The following is a 12,789-nucleotide window of genomic DNA, read 5'->3' as shown; positions in this document are numbered from 1 at the left end:
ATCCATAGTTAAACAAATAAGGTTTATGAATATCAGAACGAATTAAATATATCACACTTCTAAGCCATCCTTAAAATATATTATAACACATTTCATATATATATATATATATATATATATATATATATATATATTTAAAAGTATAACCTTTAGTTTAAATAAGAAGAATTAATATATCACTAAATATTTTAGTTTAATTTGATTTATGCGTATATATTTTAAATAAAATACGTAAATATACTTATTTCTGGACATCTTACTCACAATTCAAACGTAAAATATCAATTAAATAAATTTATATAACGAACTAGATTGTTTTTTTGATCATATGTATGAATAATAAACATATTTTTGTTTAAATATAAGAGTTTTTTTTATTGACAATACTAGATAATATTATATTGATGGATTCATGTATCGTTTCTTTTAAATATAAATATTTTACTTTGCTTTAATATGATTCTATATTAGTTTTTGAATCAATTTAATTTAATTTTTGTTAATTAAAGTCACATTCCAGAATATGTTCTTTCCAATTTAATAGAAAGATTACATTAACTCTAATTAATAAAAATTAAATTTAAATAAGTAAAAATTAAATATAGGAATCAAAATAAATTAAATATAAATATAAGACCAAACTTTAACTTTTATATCTTTCCTATTTTCACGAGAAGTTTGAATTATACAACTAGGATATTTATATTAAATAAATAAATACTTTTTGCATTTAAACTAAAGTAAAAATACGAAGATATAAAATAAATAAATTTAAATAAAACAGAGTAAAAAATTACACTTAAAATGCGTGTAAAATGTGAGCATCGGAAAAAACGAAAAGGCTTAACGAAGAGCGAAAGACCAGCAGCAACTCCAGTGGTAAGACCAGGAGCTAATTCGCCTATTTCGAATTATAACATTTATTTATTTTTATGAAAAATAAGAGAAATTTATTATTTTTAGTAATAATATTTTTAAAAAGAGAAAATACCTCTCAAAATTCAACTCAACATAGTCAACTGTGCTTTTCGGTCATACGTTTACTTTCTTTTATTCATTTAAATTAAAGTCTGGTTCTGAAAAACATAAAATAATTTATTACAAATATTAATAAAAAGACTAACAGACACATTATCATATAAATATTTTACTTTGTTCAATAAAACTATTTATTCAATTATTTAATTATTTTTGTGGACTTACTTGAAATTATAGAAGCCAATTATGTTTATTAATAGAGAAAAAAAAAAAAAAGCTAAGTCATATCATACATGCATCTTTTACGGTGAGGGATAGAGATTCATTACAAAGGCACATATCCTGTTAACGTGGTCTCGTACATGATGTATGTATATATATATATACACATACATACATTTATATATATATACATATATTTATATATATATAATATGTATGTATATATACATAATATATATGTATGTATATATATATATATATATATAAACCACTGTGCAGTTGAAGCCGCTCTGAAATCATAAACCTTTTGCTCAGTTGTTTTGTTCTGCACTCTCTCACTCTTGCTTCCGGGTTTTCTCTCGCCAATGGACGCTCTCGAAAGACTGAAGAATGAGAATATCGATCTCGTTAGTTTCCTTTCGATTTTCGTTTCTTTTTCTTCTCTTTCATTTCATTTCGTAGCATCGTCATGCGCCTGTTAGTGATCAGCTCATTAACCATGAAGATGATAATGTGTAAAAAGATTTCGTCGTTCTTTGTTATTATGTGGAGTGAATTTGATGATTATCACTCATTCATGGATTAGAATCGAATTTCGTACGTGATTTCTGATCTTGATTTATCGATTGCTTTGTGTGATTATAATCCACTGCTGCATACGTCGTAAAACTCATACCTATTATAATATCTCGCCTTCATCCTATTCTCATCTAATGTTTGCTACACTAGAAAATAATAAATTTTTCTGTTTTGTGTGATTTTCGTTTGGATTATTTTCTGTTTGTGTTATCTAGCTTTCCTTGATTTTCCCCTTTTTTGTGGCTAAACGGAATTTGTTATTTTCTACTGGGATTAGGTATAAGAAGTGTTTGGTTTATTTTTATTTTTTTTTAAAAATCAATCTTCGTTTTTTAAAAGTTATTCCAACAATTAATTCACAACTTGCATCTAGGCTATTTTTTTCTTTTGTAATTATTAAGAAAATAATAATAATAAAAAAAGAACAAAATAGGGAATGTAAAGTGATAGTAAAGATTTGTGAGGATGGAAAAATATATATGACGTATATGACGTATGCCATTCTTGAAAACTGATTACATAAATTGTTATTAAGGCACTCTGATTCTTCGCATACTTTGATGTTGCGGAAAATTACAGAAAATACTACTAGTGCCTATTAAAAGACAGAAACTACTATTACCGAGAATTAACAAAACTTTGGCATCCGAGTTTGTGTAGCGATATTACGTTTAACAAATTATGATTTTAACCATTACAACTTTTATAGTTAGTGAATTTTAATTTTTCATTATGATAAAAGAAATGAAAAATATAATGATCAGAATTATTATTTTTAAAATATAAGACTAATCTGACTTTCGACTGAAAATTGAGTAGTTAGTCTGCGTTTTCTCTTTAATAGAGAATATCAATGTCTGAGAAAATAGTTATTTTTTAATTTCACTTGTCACTCTACGAAATTTAAGTGCTAACATATTGCAATTTCTTCTGTGTTCTTGCTATATTTTTGTTGTATTTTGAGCAAGTATATTTTCTTACTTTGTGAAAATGTTGAAGTCATTGCTAATAATTAGATGATTGTATTGCAGGAGCGAATTCCTTTGGACCAAGTCTTCGAACAATTGACCTGTTCGAAGGAGGGCCTCACGAATGAGGAAGGCCGAAAGAGGCTGGAACTTTTTGGACCCAATAAGTTAGAAGAAAAGAAGGCAATGAATTCATCTCCCCTAGCTACTTACTGTTTAAATTATATTATAACATTATTTATTTTTAATGTCTTTAGAGAAGATGCTTTCATCAACTAATCTTGCTATATTATATTGTAAACAGGAAAGTAAGTTGTTGAAATTCTTGGGATTTATGTGGAATCCTCTGTCATGGGTCATGGAAGCTGCTGCTATCATGGCAATTGCACTGGCAAATGGAGGGGTAACGACTCTAGGACTCTACATCTTTGTTTTTTGTCAGTTAGATTTTATTCTCATTTCTGTCGAAACGTGTAGGGAAAACCCCCAGATTGGCAGGATTTTATAGGAATACTGGCACTGCTTGTAATCAACTCTACCATTAGTTTTATTGAAGAGAATAATGCAGGCAATGCAGCTGCAGCACTTATGGCAGGTCTTGCTCCCAAAACTAAGGTATAATTGCATGACGTTTAACTAAGCATAAAATTCTTATATTACATTAATTTATTTGAATGATTTTTTTTATAAACAATGTTGGTACTAAACCGACCATATTAATTTATTTGAATGGATGCAGGTCCTAAGAGATGGGAAGTGGAGTGAGGAAGAGGCTGCTATATTGGTACCCGGAGACATCATCAGCATCAAGTTAGGAGACATAGTGCCTGCTGATGCGCGTCTCTTAGACGGAGATCCTCTCAAGATTGATCAATCTGCGTTGACTGGTGAATCATTGCCTGTTTCAAAAAATCCAGGTGATGAAGTCTTCTCCGGTTCTACTGTTAAGCAAGGAGAGCTTGAGGCTGTTGTAATTGCTACTGGAGTACATACCTTTTTTGGTAAAGCTGCTCACTTGGTAGACAGCACCAACCAAGAAGGTCACTTTCAAAAGGTACAATTTTTAGTACTTTTACATTTTCTTTTGCTGTATTTATATCGTTGGCTCATATATAAAAGTTTATTTTATCAAATAATATTCAATGTGTGTAAAAGCATTTGATGAATTTTAATTTGTTCAGGTGTTGACATCCATTGGTAACTTTTGCATCTGTTCAATAGCGGTTGGTATGGTTATAGAAATTATTGCTATGTATCCAATTCAGCACCGACCCTACAGGAATGGAATTGACAATCTATTGGTCCTTCTCATTGGAGGCATTCCGATTGCCATGCCAACTGTCTTGTCAGTAACTATGGCTATTGGTTCTCATAGACTCTCCCAGCAAGGTGCCATTACTAAGAGAATGACAGCCATTGAGGAAATGGCTGGAATGGATGTTTTATGCAGTGACAAGACTGGCACTTTAACTCTGAACAAACTCACTGTAGACAAGAGTTTGATTGAGGTTAGTAGCTGCAGATCACGGAAAAAATATTTAAGTTCATTATTTGTGTATGATAAACTAATTAGAGCTACTTTTGTTTTACTAATCATGAAAACGACTTGCCTATATTGCAGGTTTTCGGAAAAAATGCTGATAAGGATACTGTAATTTTACTTGGAGCTCGAGCTTCTAGGGTGGAGAATCAAGATGCTATTGATGCTTGCATTGTTGGAATGTTGGGTGACCCAAGAGAGGTTTGTAACTTTATCATTAAGAATATAGATTTTGCTTGTTTGAAATGGATGAATGAGTATCTGAATCATACGTATTTTTTTCACCTCTTGTTGCAGGCAAGAGATGGTATCAAAGAGGTCCATTTCTTACCCTTCAATCCAGTAGACAAGCGCACCGCCATAACATATATCGATGACAACGGAAATTGGCATCGAGCAAGCAAAGGCGCACCGGAGCAGGTAAATATATATTTTTCATGGTACGAAATTCATCTTTCTTAATCTGTTTACAATATTTCTTTTTACAGATTGTAGAGCTCTGTCGTCTTCGGGAAGATGTGAAGAAAAGAGTTCATGCCATTATCGGAAAATTTGCTGACAGAGGTCTCCGTTCCCTTGCTGTTGCCAGACAAGTAAGTTATTTGTAACAATGTTTCTTTTTATAGTAATAATTTAAGTTAAAGCCTTATTATCTACTACTAACAGGAAGTTCCAGAGAAAACCAAGGAGAGTAGTGGAGGAGCGTGGGAATTTGTGGGTCTCTTGCCTTTGTTTGACCCACCTAGACACGATAGTGCAGAGACAATTAAACGTGCTCTTCATCTTGGCGTGAACGTCAAGATGATTACCGGCGATCAATTAGCTATCGGGAAGGAGACTGCTCGGAGACTTGGCATGGGAAGTAACATGTACCCGTCTTCCTCCCTTCTTGGCGATCACAAGGATGAATCTGTTGCTGCAATTCCCGTCGAAGAGCTTATTGAACAGGCCGATGGATTTGCTGGTGTTTTTCCTGGTAAATACTTCTCTAAACTTCTTTTCTATTCCTTAATCATATTTTCAGTTCAACATTTGATAATAATTTGCTGCAATCTTTCTATATTAATGTATATATGCAGAGCACAAATACGAGATTGTGAAAATACTTCAAGAGAGAAAACACATATGTGGAATGACAGGAGACGGTGTTAATGATGCTCCTGCCCTCAAAAAGGCAGATATTGGAATTGCAGTAGCTGATGCAACGGATGCAGCTAGAGGTGCATCCGACATAGTACTAACAGAGCCTGGCCTCAGTGTGATTGTGAGTGCAGTTTTGACCAGTAGATCCATTTTTCAGAGAATGAAGAACTACACCATTTACGCAGTTTCCATCACAATAAGGATTGTGTTGGGCTTTTTACTGATTGCACTTATATGGAAATTTGATTTCTCACCTTTCATGGTTTTAATTATTGCAATACTAAATGACGGAACAATCATGACCATCTCGAAGGACAGAGTAAAGCCATCCCCTCTGCCTGATTCATGGAAGTTGAAAGAGATTTTTGCCACAGGCGTAGTTCTTGGTACTTACCTCGCTATCATGACGGTTGTCTTCTTCTGGGCTGCTCACTCTTCTGATTTCTTCACCGTAAGCATGAATTTTATTTAAGACATGTTTTGTTTTAGAAGATTATTTCATGTTTAACACAAGTACAACAATGTTTGCAGGAAAAATTTGGTGTTAGATCTATCAGATCTAACCCGGATGAGCTTACCGCGGCTGTTTACCTTCAAGTAAGTATTGTAAGTCAGGCTCTTATATTTGTAACTCGATCAAGGAGTTGGTCTTACTGTGAGCGCCCTGGCGTTTTGCTTATCACCGCATTTATAGTGGCACAAATGGTGAGTTCTTATATACGGTTCATTTATTTGCAAGTATGTCTCAACTGTAACAAATTACTAATCAAGCATCATCTTTTTTGTAACTAGATTGCCACAGTTATAGCCGTTTATGCAAATTGGGAATTTGCAAGGATGAAAGGGATTGGATGGGGCTGGGCTGGTGTCATCTGGATCTATAGTATCATCTTCTACATCCCATTGGATATTTTGAAATTCGTAATAAAATATTACTTGAGTGGCAAGGCATGGAATAATATCACCGAAAATAGGGTAAAAATAAAATGCTAATGTTATTTTCTTTCCTTAAATATTGATTTGCTTGTTCTTACATATCCTGTGATTTATGCAGACTGCATTCACATCAAAGAAGGATTACGGAAAGGAAGAACGAGAAGCACAATGGGCTATTGCTCAACGCACATTACATGGGTTGAATCCTCCTGAAAACGAACGCACTTTTTCAGAAAGAAATAACTACCGTGAATTATCTGAAATTGCAGAACAGGCAAGAAAACGAGCTGAAGTTGCAAGGTAATAATGTCATTTCATATTAATCTGTACAATAAAGTAAACTAAGATTTGTTTATTCAATAACTTGTTTTTCTTTTTTCTTTTCAGATTGCGGGAACTTCACACATTGAAGGGACACGTGGAGTCGGTTGTGAAATTGAAAGGACTCGACATTGATACAATTCAACAGCACTACACTGTCTGAGTGTGTGAAAGACTAGTTTTTTGTTATTTGTTTTCTCGTTAATTCTCTTAAATTTAGTTTCATTCCAGAGGTTCGACAAAAGAATCAAACTATGGGTAGATCTTGTTCTTAATGTCATTTTAAACCATGTTCGAATCATTAGTCATAATTTTTTAACCATTTTAGTGATATAATGTTGAATATGGTTTTGAAGTAGAATTTCAGGTAGAATGCTTGGTATATTTAAATATCTTCAACTTTATTATCTTATTTAAATTTACAATTCTTCAATAAATTTAAATTGAGTAAAATCTACAAAATATTAAGTACGATTTATTTTGTGGTATTATTTAATTCTTTTTTCAAATTTAAATATATTTATTTGAAACGTAAATATATTTATTAAGTCTTTAATAGTAATGATGATGGGATAAATAATTTACATAATCAACAATTTTATCATAATCTAACCACATTTTTTAATACAAAACATATTTTACCCTCATTAAATTTTAATACACTTTTTAATTCTGATATGACAAAGAGGGTAATTCGTGCTTTTTTTTGGGTGAAATAATATTCACTTATTCAAGCCAATATAGTCTTATTCTGTTTCAATACTTTACTCATTTTATATTTTGGAGAACTCATTATAAAACATATGAAATCTAAATTAATTTAAAAGAATTAAAATTCATAAATATTTTGAAACAGTAAAAAACTATTCTATTGCATTATTTATTCAATTAAGTAATGTTGAGACTCTAAATAAGTACAAATTAAAAAGAAAAATGTGAGAATTATTTGATGAGTATCCCAAATAACTATGATCAAATTAGGTCAAAATATGTTAGGAATATACACACAAGTTATCAGAAGACTCCTTTCTACTTATTTAACTAAGAGTTAACTTCTGTTTTATAACAATAATTTATTATATTTTAAACTTTTTTTTTTTTTATAAATCAAGCTTCTAATATAAGCAGGCTTGAGTCAAACAGATTAATTTAAAGTCTATTTTTTTTTAATGTTTTCTTTCTCACTGAAATCTGAAGTCAGAGTCAAAGTTCAACACAAGTTAATGTGCTATTAATTAATGTTGAAGTCTACTTAGGAATCACAAACTTTTTTCTGTTTCATATTTGTTCTCAGTCGATAATTCTCATGCATCCATCATATTATAATCAAACCTGTCATTTCCCATTCAATACAAAATCAAACTTCACTTTACCAACACAACGCTACATTCAAAACATAATAATTCATCTTCTTTGTTCATCCAATTTGAAAGTATATGTTATGGAACAATGCTCACGATCAAGCTCAGATTTCATATTCAAAACGAATAAAAAAAAAGAAGTCTGGTATGCATGCAAATGCATGGGAACGAGGAATTCACAGCACTTGGGCCACCACTTGCAGCAAATACAGAAGCAATTAAGTTGGCACGTATATCTATGAAACTTAATTGCTTCCATTTTTACTTTTCCTTGCTCCTGCAAGTCTTCCGCGTATATAAATTAAGAAGGAAGAAACCTCAGCTTAATTTCAGTCGTTAATCTGCAAATGTGTCACTTACAGAGAGCGCATGGTTAAACAGCATTGCAGAACCATTAAAGCTGGTAACTGTACCACCACCATCTCCTTATCAAGATTATTTACTTCTCTTCTAAATCTTAACGCTGCATTTAAACCCTCCACGCACAATCATTCAACTTCCATCACTGTCACTCTCTCTCTCTCTCTCTCTCTCTCTATATATATATATATATATTATATCATGAACAAATCAAAGCATTCCATAGCCATCAGAAATGAAACCAAATGCACTGACTACAGCTCTATTTACACTTGTTTTCTTCATTCTCTGTTTTTCTGCTGAAACCAGAACCAGCTCTTCTAGAACATACAGAAGAACCAGACACAGTGGAGGAGGAGGAGGAAGAAGAACAAGAGGATCATCAAACTGTGATCCTTTTTACTTGTACCTCTATGGAACATGCGGACATTGGCCTTTTCCTACGTGTTCTTCCCCTCAAAACCCTTTTGATCAAACACCAACTCCATCGTATTCTTTTCCTCCGCCGATAACTTACACACCCAGAATCCCTCCGCCGGTAACTTACACCCCGAGAATCCCTCCAAAGCTAAGATATTTTCCACCACCTTTCTTACCTCCACCAGTGCGATATTCTGCCCCACCACCGCCGTCTCCGCCGCCACCATCACCACCTCCTCCGTCCCCACCACCCCCTTCACCGCCACCGCCGTCCCCGCCTCCCCCGTCCCCTCCTCCACCGGCGTGTTCACCGCCGCCGGTTAAACCCTGCTGCCCTCTTCCACCTATTCCACCCTGCTGTCCTCTTCCACCTCTTCCACCGGCGCCGCCGTTAGTTCCGTCACCACCGCCACCTGCTCCTACCTTACCGCCATTGGTAATTCCACCTCCGATGTCTCAAATGCCAACATACCCCTGGCTGTCACCTCCGGACCCCTTCATCTTTGATCCACAACCACCCCCACTTGTTCCGTTCACATCTTCGCCACCTTTTTTCACCGACCCAACTCTTCCGGACCCTTCTTTACCTCCTCCACTGCTACCCACGCCGTTTCTTTCAACTCCGCCGTTTTTTCCCATGCCGCAGACACCTGATAATGCTGTGTTTCCACCACCGTTGGCTGCAGAGGTGCCACCTACTTTTACCACGCCGGTGATGCCGGATGACCCACCGTCTTTCACCACACCGGCTGATTCCCTGTCACCACCGCAGCTGCCGGAGGATCCGCCGGATGTTTCACTGCCACCGCCGGAGGATCCGCCTGATGCTTCATTTGGGCCACCGGACACGACGGAGGAGCCACCGGAGAATTCTGCTCCTGACCCCGAAGACCCACCGTCGAAACTCATCAGCAGCAGCGATTGATTCTGATATTTATGCCTCACTGAAGCTGAGTGTGTTTAAATTATGTTCCACTTTTGTTCTTTCCTTTCCTTGAAGTTTCAAAATCATGTCCCATGTATTATATCTTAAAATAATGACAATTTAAGCTGTATTTAAGCTTCCTTTAAATATTACATGTCACAACATCAAATAAAAAATAGTTTTTTTCCTTTAATTTACATTTAATTTTTATCCACAATTTCCTCCGGCAAGCAGAGAGTCAGGGTGGATAGAATAAGAAAATGGGGATTTCAGATCTGAAAATTTGGATCCCTGACGTTTGTTTTCTGAATTCAAACAAAAATAACATAAATACATAAGAAGAAGTAGTTGGCAGTTAGGTAGTTGAGATCGTTGTGATAGAAATCAGAAAGAATCATAAAACAATGTCAGAAGAAGAATTACACTTACCTCGTGAATGCTGGGAATTGGTATTCAAATTCCTCAAACCCATTCCTCATTTCGAACCTCTCTCCCTTGTCTCAACCCAATTCCTCTCCGTCACCAACCTCCTCCGAACCTCACTTACCATATCCAACCCTACGCTTCCCTTTCTCCCCAACCTCTTCCGAAGGTTCCCATCCATCACCTCCCTTCATATCACGCGCCTCCACCATTCCCACCTCCACACGCTCCTCCTCCAGCTCTCACGCGCCGCCCTACCGCTCCAATCCCTCAACCTCTCCGGCCACCCCTCCCTCCCCTCAAATGGGTTGCGCGCGTTCGCCAGAAAGATCCCAACTTTGCAATCCCTCACCTGCTCCCACATGGCTTGTCTCCGAAACGCCGATCTCCTTCTAATCGCTGATTGTTTCCCTTTCCTCGAACATCTCGACCTCAGTTTTCCTGAAAATAACGACAATTCAACCGACCCAGTTTCCGATTTCGGCGTAAAGGCTCTCTCTTTGGCCCTCCCCAAGCTCCGTAGCGTTAACCTCTCCGGCAATTACTTCATCAGCGACACTTCCATTCTCAGTCTCTGCAAGAACTGCGAGCTTCTCGAGGAAATTGTAATCTTCGAGTGCCACTTCATCACGCAGCGTGGCATCGCTTCCGCGATTCGTGAAAGACCGTGTTTGCGTTCTTTCTGCGTTAGCAATTTCGGGTATGGAACAAAGAAGGGTGACATTGCCAGACCCTATGTGACTTCTGATTTCATCAGTGCGTTGGTGGGTTTGAAGGGCTTGACTTGTCTAGATTTGTCGTATTCTTCTATCTCTGATGAGTTGCTATGCTGTGTTGCGGAGGAAGGGATTCCTTTGAAGAAGCTTGTTTTACAAGGTTGTTGTAACTACACTTACGTTGGAGTGTTGTGCTTGTTGTCCTCATGTCAGTCAATGGAGCATTTGGATCTTCAAAACAACGAGTTTCTTTGTGATCGGCGTGTGGAAGTGTTGTGTGAGTTTCTTGGGAATTTGGTGTCTATAAATGTCAGTGGTTGTAGGACATTAACCGATTTAGCTTTGCTTGCACTCATTAAGAACTGTCCTTTGTTGAATGAGATCAAAATGGAGGCAACAGATGTTGGGAAGAAGGGGGTCGATGAGGAGTTGGTGAAAGGTATTGTGAATTATCGAGTGAAGTCTCTCTATTTGGGAAGAAATTCGTGGTTGAGGGATGAAAGCGTTGAAATGATTGCTTCTGTTTGCCCGAGTTTGGAGGTGCTCGATTTGAGTTCTTGCTGTGAAATATCTGAAGGTGTTGTTGAGGTTTTGAGGAGGTGTAGCGAGGTTAGGAATTTGAGCTTGGCCTTTTGTTCAGGAGTGAAGTTAAAAGGGCTGGAATTTGAAGTTCCAAAACTAGAGGAGTTGAACTTGTCAGGATCAAGAGTTGATGATGAAACACTTTCTGTGATCTCAAAGTGTTGTCGTTGGTTGCTGCATTTGGACTTGGAAAATTGCTATAAGGTCACAGCCAATGGAGTTAGGGAAGTGGTGGAGAACTGCAGGCGATTGAGGGAGATTAATTTGGTGTCTTGTTGTGAAGTGGAAGCTAGTGTTGTAGCTTGGATGGTATTTTCAAGGCCATCATTGAGAAGGATAATGGCCCCTCCGAGTTTTGATCTTAGTGGTGGCCAGAGGGAATTTCTTTTGCGTCATGGCTGCATAGTTAGCTTGTAATGTGTGTGTGTGTATGTTATAGGTCTGCAATGAAGTCTGGAATGGAGAATGTTTTTGCTTCTGTGAGAAATTGAAGTTGGATAAAGAAGGGAGAAGATGAAAATCGTTGTTTTAATTCATTGTATTTGAGTGTTTGATTATATGTAATTGTGTTTGGCTTTTTGTTTTCCTTTTGTTTTTGTTCTGATAATGTTGTAACCATTATAAGGTGTGATGTGAATAGCATACGTTGTAAGTAGTTGGAGTTCAGTGTTACAAACGAACACATCCAGATTCTATTAATTGTAAGCTTCTGGGTTATGCTTATTTGTCTTGCTTAGAATTCTATTACTCCATCAATCTCTCCATCCAATAAAATAATATATTTTTACATTCATTTAAGAAAATAGTTATAAAAAAGTAAATTTTTAAAGAAAAAGGAAAGTAAAAAATAAGAAAATGTAAAAAAATTCTCTGTATTAAATTATTAATTTTCTTTTTACCCTTTTATAAGAAATAATTTCCTTTTGTCCCTTTTGAATTGTGATTCATATTAGATAATTCAGAGCACATAAAAATAGGTTATTCACTTAATTTTAAAAAAAAAGTTGTAAGCTTTTTGTTTTATATTTTTCAATTTATCTTTTTTTTTTCTAATGTGAACTGAAACTAAATTTTAAAATCATAATATATACATATAATATTAATAAATGATCATTTTAAATTTTGTATTAATATGCATTTAAGCATAAAAATTAAGGAAAAGGCTTGAATTGAGTGATATTGATTTTAAGAAGAAAAAAAAGGTAAATATTTGTGAATTGTGGGCTATGAGTTTGATTTCAGCCCATAATATTTGTGAATCTCAGTCTCTTCAAACTAATTGTGGGCTGAATTGGGTCATAGGCTTTGCCAATTT

The 12,789-nt window shown here is 35.3% G+C and overlaps 3 protein-coding genes across 3 annotated transcripts; all 3 read left to right on the top strand.

The window, feature by feature from the left end:
• Positions 1-1,508: 1,508 nt before the first annotated feature.
• On the top strand, positions 1,509-7,017 carry LOC106773509 (plasma membrane ATPase 4). Its single transcript, XM_014660194.2, has 15 exons — positions 1,509-1,607; positions 2,811-2,930; positions 3,052-3,150; positions 3,225-3,362; positions 3,487-3,801; positions 3,929-4,255; positions 4,369-4,488; positions 4,585-4,707; positions 4,776-4,880; positions 4,954-5,263; positions 5,367-5,881; positions 5,962-6,135; positions 6,223-6,405; positions 6,485-6,666; positions 6,754-7,017. The coding sequence occupies exons 1-15, from the start codon at positions 1,566-1,568 to the stop codon at positions 6,848-6,850; spliced, it is 2,850 nt and encodes a 949-aa protein (XP_014515680.1). The 5' UTR covers positions 1,509-1,565; the 3' UTR covers positions 6,851-7,017.
• A 1,626-nt stretch (positions 7,018-8,643) lies between these two features.
• LOC106773051 (extensin-like) lies at positions 8,644-9,753 on the top strand. The gene has a single exon (XM_014659738.1). The coding sequence runs from the start codon at positions 8,644-8,646 to the stop codon at positions 9,751-9,753; it is 1,110 nt and encodes a 369-aa protein (XP_014515224.1).
• A 215-nt stretch (positions 9,754-9,968) lies between these two features.
• LOC106773510 (F-box/LRR-repeat protein 4) lies at positions 9,969-12,235 on the top strand. The gene has a single exon (XM_014660195.2). It carries the CDS (start codon positions 10,158-10,160, stop codon positions 11,889-11,891), a length of 1,734 nt encoding a protein of 577 aa, XP_014515681.1. The 5' UTR covers positions 9,969-10,157; the 3' UTR covers positions 11,892-12,235.
• The last annotated feature ends 554 nt before the right edge of the window (positions 12,236-12,789 follow it).

The sequence above is a fragment of the Vigna radiata genome, chromosome 9 (genome assembly GCF_000741045.1).
Source record: "Vigna radiata var. radiata cultivar VC1973A chromosome 9, Vradiata_ver6, whole genome shotgun sequence".
Lineage (NCBI taxonomy): Eukaryota > Viridiplantae > Streptophyta > Magnoliopsida > Fabales > Fabaceae > Vigna > Vigna radiata.
This window is presented reverse-complemented; position numbering and strand designations above follow the sequence as displayed.